Source organism: Merops nubicus, unplaced genomic scaffold (assembly GCF_000691845.1).
Source record: "Merops nubicus isolate BGI_N331 unplaced genomic scaffold, ASM69184v1 scaffold934, whole genome shotgun sequence".
In the NCBI taxonomy this organism is placed as follows: Eukaryota; Metazoa; Chordata; class Aves; order Coraciiformes; family Meropidae; genus Merops; species Merops nubicus.
In genome coordinates, this window is record NW_008603414.1 from 1 (window position 1) to 12597 (window position 12597).

Below are 12597 nucleotides of genomic sequence, written 5' to 3' on the forward strand. Positions count from 1 at the left end.
GCAGCCCGGGCTGGGAGTAGCGCACCGGCCGCTGGCCTGGGAAGCTCTTCCCCAGGAACTTTCGGTGTCACACGGAAACGGCAAGTTTTCTGTGCGAGGGATGTTTGCAGAGATGGGGTTTCTGTTTGTTTGTTGTCTTTTCTTTCTGGGATGTGCCCATCCGTTGCTGTGGGATGGAGAATTGCTGCCAAATAAACAGCATAAAGAATTGCATCCGTGGGAGGTTGTGCTGGTGCCGAAGTGGTTAAATTTTTCGTGGTACCTTTATTCCAGGACCATTATAAATGTTCTCGTTCAACAAACCACCACAGACACCACCTGCTTTTCTATAGAAAGTGTTACCAAGTAAAGCCTCTTGAATCCAGGCGTAATGAAATAAGCAGATAATCTTTCTAGAGAAAGACTATCAAACTTCCTTAATGAGTAGTTCCACTTTATTAATGAAATATAGGCCTGGAAGCTACCATTCTGTGTTCAGCTGACATTCCAGATATTACTATATAAACCTTTAAATAACTCCTTTAGTCATCTCATCTTTCTAGTAATTCACTAAAATATTGTGTTAAATTCTACTAGGAGAAAGGGCCAAAGCCAGAATTATAACAATTTCAAAACACCTAATAGAACTTGCTTCAAGTTACAGCCTTAAATAATGCATTGAATTGTCAGCACTTAAAGCTCTGTGTAAAGTTATAAATAGATTAATAGCTAAAAATATACTGAATAGATTTAAATTAGAAATGTTTCATCAAATACAACTATGAAGTTAAATGTGCAGCTTTGAAGAAGGCAATCTTCAAAGTGTACCCAACCTAGATTTATGGTTGATCACTCTATAACTTTGGCTGTTTAGCTGCCTGAAAGGAGGTATTACAGAATATTATTTAGCCTTTTTTCTTTTTTATCACAGATTAACATGTACCATTTGAAAGTCTTACAGAAACAGAATTTACTAAGAAGCTTAAAACTATAACATAAATACAAGACACATATAGAAACGTATGTTTAGAGGTAACAGAACATCAGTAATGTAACCTCCAATATGTACTGTAAAATATGTAAGAGTTTTTTTATTAGGCTGTGATTAACGGCTTTTGGAGCCAGGGTTACATCTGGCTGAAAATAATTGTGGTGCTACAAGAAGTGATGTCTTTTTGTGTAGAAATGTCACTGGAGCATAATGACATGAAGATTTTAGGAAGCCATTACCATAAAGTGAATTAGTCTGATTTTGTGTATGTAGTATTTTGTGTATGCAAAGTGTGAGGTAATCACAGAGTCTTTTATTTTCTGTATTCCCCGTTGTCATTTGTTTGTAGAACGACTGCATTATCACCTAGGGGACATTTTTTTTTTTTTTTCTTTCCAACTCAAAAATACCAATGCTATTTGAGTGCAGGTCCTGGTAAGGTGTAGACTACTCCTTTCTAAATCAGTTTTGAAAAGTGTTGAAATGTTGCTGTGTACGTGTTTGTTTTAAGCTGACTGTAATAACTAGCATATGGGAAATGTTCTTATGACAAAAGAGGTAAAGGAAGCATGCATCTTAATGACTGATTAGTAACACTTTAGAGCAGTAAGGAAAACAGTGCACTTTGACTTGAGCAAGGAAATTGTTAAGATTAAAGTATATCTTATATGTGGATGGTACATAATACATTAATTATCTATTTACAGTTAAATGCGTAGTTGTGGTCACAATTTTTTTAATATCATGTAGAACAATATTAATTTGTACAAAAATAATATTCTTTTTATCACTTCTTTTTATTCAGACTTGGTTCTTTGGTTTTGTATTCCCACTTATTTTTAACAAGCAGTGATGGTTTTTTTTTCTTGTGTTTTTTTTTTTTTTTTTTTTTTCCTTTTTTAGTAATATTGCTGGACTCTAAAGCACAACAGACAGAGTTGGAATGGATTTCCTCTCCTCCCAATGGGGTAAGTACTCCAGGCAAAAATTAAGCTGCTAAAGATGAGTAGTTATTTTACCAAACTGAAAGACTTGCTTTAAACTAGCTTCCCCTTATATTTCTCTCAGTAATCAAACTGTTTATGGCTTTTTCATTTTTAGAATAGAAGGAAGTATACCTCAGTTACAGTGTACAAATGTACAAGCTGATTAAAAGAGAGTCTCTTTAGAAACTCACCTAAATGTTCTCAATAGCTATATTTTGCAGTGTAATCTTTTCTGCTGTACCAGAAAGCTCTGTATATTTATAATACAGTATTTTAAATCACTTTGTCTTTCTTCCTTTAGAAACAGAAGATTTAGTTTTGTGTAGAAACTTTCTAAAAATATGGTTTTCATTTTCTGTATAATGGGTGATCATAAATTTGTTTACGATGTTTTCTTTGTAATTGAATAGCACAGACTGAAGTACTCTAAAATAAAAACATTTATACTGCAGATGTGTTTGAAATGACATTTCAAACTTGAAACATCCCTAAGTCTTGGGGAGCTTGATATCTGCAACTGGGCACAATTTATGTGGTTAAGGGCCACCTTCATCTTGGTTGCAAATTAATCTCATGGTACTCCATGAATGTACGATTGTGAAGTACATGATTATAAAAAATGAGAAGTTTAGAAACATCTGTGCTCTTGTTTTATTTATTATCTATGTAAAGTTAAGGAGATGCTGCTTTCAGTATGAATTAAATTTTATAGAAAAACCCTTCTTTCTCAAGGCTAGAGGAAGAACGTTTTCAGAAAGATCTAATGGAGATATATATTGTCCTACCTTAACTCAGTCCTACCTTAAGTCGGTCTGACAAATCATAAATTATATGGACAGTTCTTTCTCATGGAAGCAGCCTTGCTGTATCCATTGCAACTCCTTGCATGAACAAGGACTTGGGAGATCAGACCCTTAATCTTCAGCGCATTAGGCAATCTGGAGCCAGAAAAGCGTGAAGTGTGAGTGGGGATATAAAAGTGTAACAAATCCTTTAAATAAGAAGAATGAAAATCTGAAAGTGTCTTTCTTTAAGAGCAAGATCATAAAATCAATACAAGCATAAACTGGAAATGAATCTAAGGACTTCAGAAGGAATGTAATGTGAGCTCAGTGCATATGATGGCTCATAACCTCAGCATTAATGTTTCGCACAGATTGAAGCCTTTACCAGAGGTGTTTGAAAGATTACCATGGTGGCAATTATATTAGGTTAACCTGTAGATAATGAAAGACATGTCAACACATGTTACACATGTCAGCATACCGAAAGATGAAAGTAGAGTCAAATTCAACAAATAGTAAAAGGTGACTTTCAGAGGTAGAAGCCAATTTCAATCAGGAATTAAAAGTGAATCAAAACTGATGCATGAAAATGTTCAGAAATAGTTGCCTGTAAATTAACATAAAAGTACCATTTAAATAATGCAATTTTTGAAATAATTTTTTTAAAAATTTTCCTTACTGAATTTTCTACTCTGCAATAAACACTTCATGGGAATAAACACAGAAAATCTTCAGGGAAACTACTGCATCATCATAGTATGAAATGTATCAGCCAGACACTCATTAAATGCCTCATTCAACTGCAAATGTTACATCTAACAATGATTTCAAACATTCTTAAGATAACTAATAAGTTAAAGTACTGTACATTGAAACCAATAGAACAGGACACATCAAATGGGATTGCATATATATCACAGCAAGTTGCAGCAGGACAAAGAAAAGTTAAATTTTCTTGCTGCATAAGCTGTCAGGGAATTGATCACTTTAAAAAAGACTTTAATGAAGTGTGACCTCAAATAGCATAGGTGAAAACATATCCTGAAGTACTGATGTATTTTTTTTTCCCTGCAAAGAAGCAGGTACACCTGCAATGGACTGATCTAAATAATATCCTTCTGTTTACATAATTGAATCATAAGTCATATTTCCTTGTTTTTTTAGGAAAGTCATATTCCATGGCTTTGGGAAAATATGTAAAGATAGACTTCAGTGATTAATACTAGGGACAATGAAAAGTAGGACTTCTTACCTGAATTTAGTGTTTCATATTGTTTTCCTTGACTGTAGCATAAGAATCTCTCTGACACTTAGCTGGCCTCATGTAGTGGGCTTTTGACTCCAAGAAGGTTCATTCCAGTTGTATTATTAAAAATGGTTTGATTTTGTTATATGTATTTTGTTTGTTATGCACATTATTTTTAATTTTTTTCCTTATGCTTTCTTTTTTTTTTTTTTGTTTGTTTGTTTGTTTTTGTGTGGGTTTTTGTTTTGGTTTGTTTTGGTTTTTTTTGGAGTGGGAATTTATTTTGATGGTGCAGTCCACATCAAAACACCAGGAGTTGTGTGGTGCATTACATTTATTTTCACTTCAAAGATACGATACATTGTTTAACTGGAACATCTGACTGCAGACTCTGGTTTGGTGTTTTGAGGGTGTACTGGTTACACAAGGTAGAAAATACAGCGAACAGGACCCCCAAACCAATTAAAAAAAACCCACCTCAACACTACCTGATGTACAATGGAGAATATAAAAAACAGTAAGATTTTAGGCTTCATGCCTTTTTTGTCATCTGTATTTTTTTGTTTGTTTGTTTGTTTGCTTGATTGTTTGGTTTTTCAGTGTGGCAGACCCAAAAGCTTCAGTCCGGGTCCTCTTTGTTTTTCTTTTCCTTGCTTTTGCTAGTTCTTATAGAGGGGAAAACCTCTTACTCAGTTCAGATCTAATAAATCTCTTATGAAGGTAGACTTCCTTCTGTTCTGAGGTAATACAGTTCCGTGTATTATCAGTTCAGTTAACTCCATGAGCACTTAATAATATAGTTCAATCATTTAATACCATATGCATATATAATACCATACACACCACATCTATATTAACTGTAGGTCTTTGAAATGCTCTTTGATATTTACAACTTCTGTGCATTTCAGCATCTGCAGATGTGATATATTTTGTGGTGGTAACTTCCAACATCAATTCAGCCACATCTGTTTTTTTTCTTGGAGCAATACACCAATGTTAAAATGATCTCATTTGCTGTCAAATATTGGCTTGCAAAGTACTGTATACTCCGTGGCTCCTAGTGTAGAAAACCAATGCCTTCCACGCTCGGTTACTGGTGTAAGGAGTATCAGTGGATGCTCCATCCTGCAGAGGTGCCTGTGCTAGTCCCACAAAGCACTTAAGCACATGCTTACCATTAAGCTTGTAAGTACTGTCACTGATCTTAAGCATGAGCTTAAGTGCATTATTGACACAGGGCCAGAGGGCTAAGTGCCATACGGAGAAGTCATGGTTGTCTATACCATTGGGTGAGGATAGCTCAACCTCCCCCCCCTAATTTATTACAGCTGCGGTTTCTGCAGTCAATTAAATGTTACATGAAATGTGAAAAAAAGGTGAGAGGCAGGTACTGGTTTGTTTACACCTGGGCAGGTTCACCTGGTTGATTTCAGTGGAAAGTTTGTCATTGCCAGAGGTGCAAATTCCCACGCTGCCAAAGGCTGTTAAAGGCTTAAGGGGCTGTTACAGGCTTCCCAGTTTGTTATACAGTTGGTGTCCTGAAGAGGGAACAACAACAAAACCCAGGCTTTGAACTGGTGAATGTTCAGTCATGTAGGTTGTTCTTAATTACGTATGTAATCTCATGGTTCATTTGAACTCCCAACCAACCTTTTAACGTGGATGCAGCCACTGAACAAAATGTGAGGTGAGGAGCTCCCGCTTACCTCCTTTGTTTTTGTAAGTAGAATAGAAGAGAGAATGAACAAAAATGGAACATCCAAAATGTTTTCTTGCTTTCAGATTTTTAATTGTCTATTTTCTCTTGCCCTCTCTCTCTATGCCAGTTTCATCATACAGGAGTGAAAATTGTCCCACTCAAAAGTTTCAGGACCCAGTTCCCTGCTTTCTGTACAAATGAAAGTTCCACTGGAAGTTTTTTGTATACAAGTTTTATGTACTGTAACACTAGGCAATTTCGGTTTCTAAGGTTTCACTGACTTTAATTTTCTCTGGAAGCGAAGCTGCCACCCTCCTTTTGGTCTTTGCTTAACCAAAACTGTCATGACCTTAATGAAATGTGTTTAATGAAATGAAATTACCCAGTGTGTAATCAGAACTTGGTACACTGAACAGCCTTCTCTGGTGCTTTCCTTTTACAACTGTGCCCATGATATGACAATGATTTTTTAGAAGTTATTTATATGTGGGAAAAACATGGAGGGGAAGAGAGCCTGCAGCTGCATGAATATGTGTTTTCTTTATTTAGGTGCTTAAGCATATTTTAACAACAATCTACTTTTTATGAAGCCATACTGTTTAAAAGGAGGGGGGCTTGAGTTGTGTGAAGCCTTTTAAAATAGACACAGTAGTTACATCTGGTGGTATACTTGTTTTGTATTACTAACTTTTTGTTATTGTTTTAGTGGGAAGAAATTAGTGGACTGGATGAAAACTACACTCCTATACGAACATACCAGGTATGCCAGGTGATGGAATCAAACCAAAACAACTGGCTTCGGACTAACTGGATTGCAAAAAGCAATGCACAAAGGATTTTTGTAGAACTGAAATTCACTCTGAGGGATTGTAACAGTCTTCCTGGAGTTCTGGGGACTTGTAAAGAAACTTTTAACTTGTATTATTATGAAACAGACTACGACACTGGCAGGAATATCCGAGAAAACCAATATGTAAAAATTGACACTATTGCAGCAGATGAAAGTTTTACCCAGGGTGATCTTGGGGAGAGAAAAATGAAACTTAACACAGAGGTGAGAGAAATTGGGCCTTTGTCCAAAAAAGGATTCTATCTTGCATTTCAGGATGTAGGGGCCTGCATTGCTTTGGTCTCTGTCAAAGTCTACTACAAGAAGTGCTGGTCCATCATTGAGAACTTAGCTATTTTTCCTGACACAGTGACTGGCTCAGAGTTTTCCTCTTTAGTTGAAGTACGAGGAACATGCGTCAGCAGTGCAGAAGAGGAGGCAGAGAACTCGCCGAAGATGCACTGTAGTGCTGAGGGAGAATGGTTAGTGCCTATTGGAAAATGTATCTGCAAAGCAGGATACCAGCAAAAAGGAGACACCTGTGAACGTAAGTAAATGTACATCTTGCTGTAATATATACATTATAGGTCATGTTCTACCAGCTCATTTTTATTATTTTTTTTGTTGCAAGAGAAATATGTCGTTGGTCTGCTTTAACATTTCTGGATCCTCAGTCTGTGAACCTCACAGTGGCTCGTGTAAAGCAGTCAGCCCTTCTGGATATGGAAATCAGGGGGTTGCATACTGCAGTTTAAAATTTAAACAAGAAAAGTTGAAGTTTTATAAGGTGTAAATATAGATGCAGGACTAACATTTTAAACTGCTTAAGGTGGTGCTCCTTATAGCTCTTGGTAATGCTGAGCAAGTTGTACCTATCACAGAACATTGTATTAATAGTCTTGGATATGAGTAGTTAAGAATTTGTTCTTTCATGTGATCTGTGACATAAGAAAGCGAAAACTGAGGAAGTAAACTTAGTACAAGGCGCGGTTAGTAATGGGAAGAATACACACACAATAAAAATGGGGATATTTTGTGTCTTGTGTGTAAAACTTCAAACACAAAATAGATCTTTAAAACAAAATAAAATTTTCAGAATCAAGTGTGTTTTCCTTTCTACAGTATCTTTTTGCATGAAAAGAACTCTAAACTTTTGGCTTCCCATGGGATCATGGTGATTAACTTAAATACCAGCAAATTAGAGACTACTGCCTTGTACTTCCTAATTCGGACTGATTCAGTCATCCTTATTTTTAGAATGATACTTACTCTTAGCATTGCTGTTACTGGGGCTATATGTGCAAGACATTTCTGCTTAGTGTGAGAAAGATATGTCATTGTCTTTGCTAACAGTAAAATAAGAGCATAGCTTTTTTGAAGGCAGGTATTTTTGTGGACATTTAACACAAAGTCATTATTTTTATCATAAGATCATACATGGAATTGTATGTATCAGCACATTTTAATTACAAGATAGGCAGACATTTGTTGGTGAGAAATGTTGTAAGTCAAAAACTGGGAAAAAAAAACCACAAATCTGCGAAGAGGAGAAACCTACAGAAATTCGAAACCAAAGCTGGTAGTGGTCACTGACTGAAAAGTCTGTGTGAGGACTTCAAAATCTGTAGAGGATTTGGGATACCTTAAAACAAAGTGAGTCCCTTTAATTTGTCCTCAGGGAAAAACACGATTGTGTTCTTGATGAGTTGTTGTGAGAAAATGTGGTACAAGGTGAAGTGAGTGGAGTTGATCTGACGCCTTTGTAGACTTGCACAAATCTTCCATTGTTCTGCTGGGAAGGGATGAGGGCTTATACAAGGTGGAGGGTGATCTCATTAGGAATAATTCTAATGTGAAAAACTGCCCCCATGAAACCATTCAGTATACTGTTACAAAGCTCTGTTAAAAATATTAAGCACAGTGTTCCGTAGAAGTGTGTTTTGAGGTTTTTGAATTGTTTTTTGAGTGACCGACTTTTTTCCTTAGTTAACTTGCTCTTGATTACAGACCTAGTCATGGTTGATGTAATTAATATACTAATTTTATGAGACATTCAGTAAAAAAGAGAAAGTATCCAAAAAAGGAAAGCGGTATACTTTGCAAAGGGGATGTGGGACAGGAGCTGACTGACTGGTGGGCGTGGATAGAGAAGAAATCAGTGTTTGGTAACTGGAATTCAAGTAACCTGTTTACTAAACAAGCTTCTTAATTTCTAACCGTGATGATGTTGACAAAAAGAATGAAATGATAACTTGTACTTCAATATGGTAGCGTGCTCATTTACAAGAACACTTCCCGTTTTTGGCTTGCTTCCAAAGCAATCGCTAAGAAAATACATGGTTCTGGAAACAGTCCAGAGGATCTTTTATAGTATTTTTCCTCTTTTCTTTCAGTGATCCTGTTAAGAGTTTCAAAACAAACTCTGTCTCCGTATTGAGGCAAGTTAATGTGTTTGAGAGGGAGAAAATGGGAGGCAGGCACTTGCCGAACGTGCGCTGTTGGCAGCCGCGAGTCAGAAGGAGCTGGGTGACTGTGGCGCACGGTAGTCATTGCCCTCTGTGGCACTTGTTAGCTGTGTCTGTGCTCGAGGATGTTATTAAATATGATCAACTATGTAGTGACCGATAATACAGCTGGCACACTGATACCACGTCTGTTTTTTGTGACAGATATTGAGAGAAACTTATCTGAACATTGACACTAATGCAACTGGCTATCTGTTACTGTCAAGCTGTGTAACAGATCAAGCAGAAGCAAGTTGGCGTGTGCTTCCTTAACCCACAGCTTTTATAGTGCTGTCTGAAGGCTCACTTCTGCAAATACTTTGTACCTGGCATGCTGCGTGACTTCTCTGGGACTACTCATGGCAGAAAGCATTGTGCTCTGTCAGGATGGGCAGGTGTCTGTGATTCCTCTCTCACGCTTCCTAAAGCTCAGCTGAATTAACACAATAGGAAGGTCTTTTAAAGATACAGAATAATACCTTATCTGGCTGCGTTGTAGCAAAGGTAGGAGTAGATGGCCACATTGTAGTTCCAAATAGCTCTTCAGCCTCTAACTCTGTGGGGATTTTCGTTTATGTTAGGCTAGCTTGATTGGCTGACTGTGATGGCAGAGTGTGTTCCTTCTGCATATAGCTTCTCTCCTCTGTGTGAAATTTATTGACTTCAGATACTAAAACAATTGAATTTTGATTTATACACAATTCTGCACTGGATCTATTGCCAGAAGATTTTTTTTTTTTTTTTTTTTCATTGCATGAATATAAGTAACTGGTAATGCTGGGAAGGATGAGGAAGAAAACAATTATGAGTGCTGAAACCCATAACGTGGAAAATGAGCTCCCAATGTGTTCCTTCTTCAGTGCTTGATCATTCAGGTTAAGTTAATCTTTTGTTTTGGACATACAATGATTACTTCTCACTATAGGTGTGCCACAGAGTCCATCCTACCTCAGTGATGTAACAGTGTAACACACATACATAAGAGAGACAAATTCCAGAGAGCTTGCAATTGTCATTTGAAGCAAAACTTAAAGCTGGGTGAAACAAATGTCAGAAAACTAGATGAGTGTCTGAATTTTGGAGATTCTTTTGTTTAAGTGCAAGGACACTATCTCTTCAGTGTTGATCCTGTCTCCTAGTGGGTAGCCCTAGGCTTAGGTGTCAAAGTCGTACATTTTAAAGGATTGTCTTGAAAGGTATCTAGCAAAGATACTATAAAGGTACTTAGAAATATTCAGTTCTTCCAACATGTATTGCATCTATTCTGGAAAAAAAAAAAAAAAAAAGACAACAAAAAAACCTCTCAACCCCCCAACAGAGTTCTCAGTAACTGTAGTGGACTCCCAACAGGACTAACTTTGATTTTTTTTCCTCAGAATGGATTTAAGGCAATATGTTGTGCACGTAAGGAGCACAGTGCAGTCTGTGACTGGTATTTGAAGGAGAAAATAATTCTTTGAGAAATTCTAGTGTAATGTATTTTCCGTATGCTTCATGTTAGTTGAGGGTGTGGAGGGAGAGGATTACATTTATTAAATCAGAGCAGTAGAGTGATATTTCAGAAGGTATAAAGCATCTCTTAATATGGCTGAACTGAGAAATTACACAGATGATTTGGCACCAGATCCAAAAATACAAATTTCTAGGGAAAGCCAAATGGATGTATTTTACTGTTAAACATTTTATAGTACCATATACATTAACAGTTGCTTTATTGGCCCCCAAATGGGGAGGGTATTACAGGTATTTGTACATTTTGTCTTGCTGAGGTAAAAAAGGAGCTACAGGCTTTTCTTTCCAAACTTTGTCATGTGCTGTACACTGTGCCAGACTGCAAGCTGCATCTGTTCCTTCTTTTTTATTTCTTTTCTTGAGACAAAATTTCATCTCTTGACTCTGTGAAATGTTACTTGATAACAGATCCAGAAACTGAATTTGCCTTATGCTTGGCATATTTGTGGTGAAGTACGAGTGGTGGTGTTTTTTTGTTAGTTTGTTTTTGTTTTCTAATATTACTCCATTTATGAGCTGAAGTGCCACAAATTTATTATTAGAGGGCAATGAATTAAGTGGGGAATATGAATAATCTGTCATTAAAAAATTCTAAAAAGCCCAAGTTGTGCATATTGTGAATAGTGTGTAGAGTTTAGCCCAAGTAGTGTGTCCAAGAAGCCGTGGGTGACCTGTAGCTTGAGTAACCAATGTTGACATTTTTTTCATTTTCAACCTAAAAATGTTTTACATTGTAGAGAAGGGGAAAAATGGTAAAAAACCTTTTCAATTTATATCATCAGGACTCTAAATGTTTCCTCTTTCTGAAGAAGCGTTACCTTTCTTCCATTTGCCTTCAGAGTTACTCTAGGGAAGAGAATGTAATTATTCTCAGCAAATTGAACCAGAGCAGAGAATGAGGATATCTCTGAGTCTTGTCATTTTCTCTGAAGCTGGTGAAAGTTCAACAGGAGAGTGTCTACCTCCTTCCCTTTTTATCCCCTAACATATAAAATATTTTTTTTTTCCTTTTTTTAAAGAAAGGTCAGTGGGATCTGATATCAGGCCCCAGATACAGCTGCATAGAAACTATTGGATTAAAAAAAAAAAAAAAAAATGTAAATTCCTTTCCAAAGGATCCCAGAAGGATTCAGAAAAATCTCCCAGATACTTTTAAGGTAAAAGTAAGACCTTCTAGCTAGGAGGTCAAGAACACTGAAGGTGTTTCTACTGTGAAATGCAGAGCTGTGATTGCTGCTTCCATCCCCCTTTGGAGTTTCTAGGAAGTTAAATGTTTTGGCTTTCTTTCACCCTGGAGTCTTCTGACTGCCCTTGTCAGAGAGATGTTGTAGAAAGATATTTTCTTGCTGTATCTTTCTTATAGAACAGTCTAGTGTTCATAAAGAGGATGATTTTCACAAATTTATCAGTCTCACTAAGTTATTCAGGTTTCTTTGACCTACTTTGTTCATATCCTTAAGCCTTTTGGATGTGTCAACACAGAGAAGAGAAGGGCAGAGGAGCTATACCTACTATTAAACCTGTCCTTTTTAATGGTTTCCTAGTTATATTGTACAAAATGGCTTATGTTCTCAGTGGTCAGGGCTAGCCATCACCTGAGGAAACTGTTGCCTTTCTGCTTCATAGTATTTGTTCCAGGTATTCTCTGGGTTGCCCTTTGGCCCTAAGACACAGTTATTTTTGTTTTTTTTTTTTTTAGCATTTCTTTGCCTGAATTATTTGAATTAGTTTGATTATTATGATTATAGGCCATCATAGTTCTGGTGATACAACAAACTCTCTCAAGTGTAGCATGAAGGTACGTGGGAATTAAGCTGATGTTGAGCTGAAGTGATCAAGTAGTGGAGGGAGCTGAAACCAGCTAGTTCTCATCCATAACACCATTGGCGCGATCCCTAAAATTAATTAACTGCAGAGCTACTGACAGGCTTAGTTTCCAGTGAACTAGTTGTTTTGCTTCAGAAGAGCTGACAGGAGTGAAATAGCACATGCAGGAGGGCAATCAGGAGCCTAGATCCTAGAAGTGAAATTATTGGATAATGTAGTTGAATGTAGAGCTCTTTCCC

The 12597-nt window shown here is 36.8% G+C and overlaps 1 protein-coding gene across 1 annotated transcript in view; it reads left to right on the top strand.

Moving 5' to 3' along the window:
- Window positions 1-1873: 1873 nt before the first annotated feature.
- LOC103771337 (ephrin type-A receptor 7) overlaps window positions 1874-12597 on the top strand; it is a gene marked incomplete at both ends in the record, with an annotated part of 118761 nt that continues 108037 nt past the window's right edge. Inside the window, 2 exons of the mRNA XM_008938627.1 lie at window positions 1874-1938; window positions 6393-7062. Of these exons, the coding sequence (XP_008936875.1) occupies window positions 1874-1938; window positions 6393-7062 (735 nt within the window). The remainder of the gene's footprint in view (window positions 1939-6392; window positions 7063-12597) is intronic.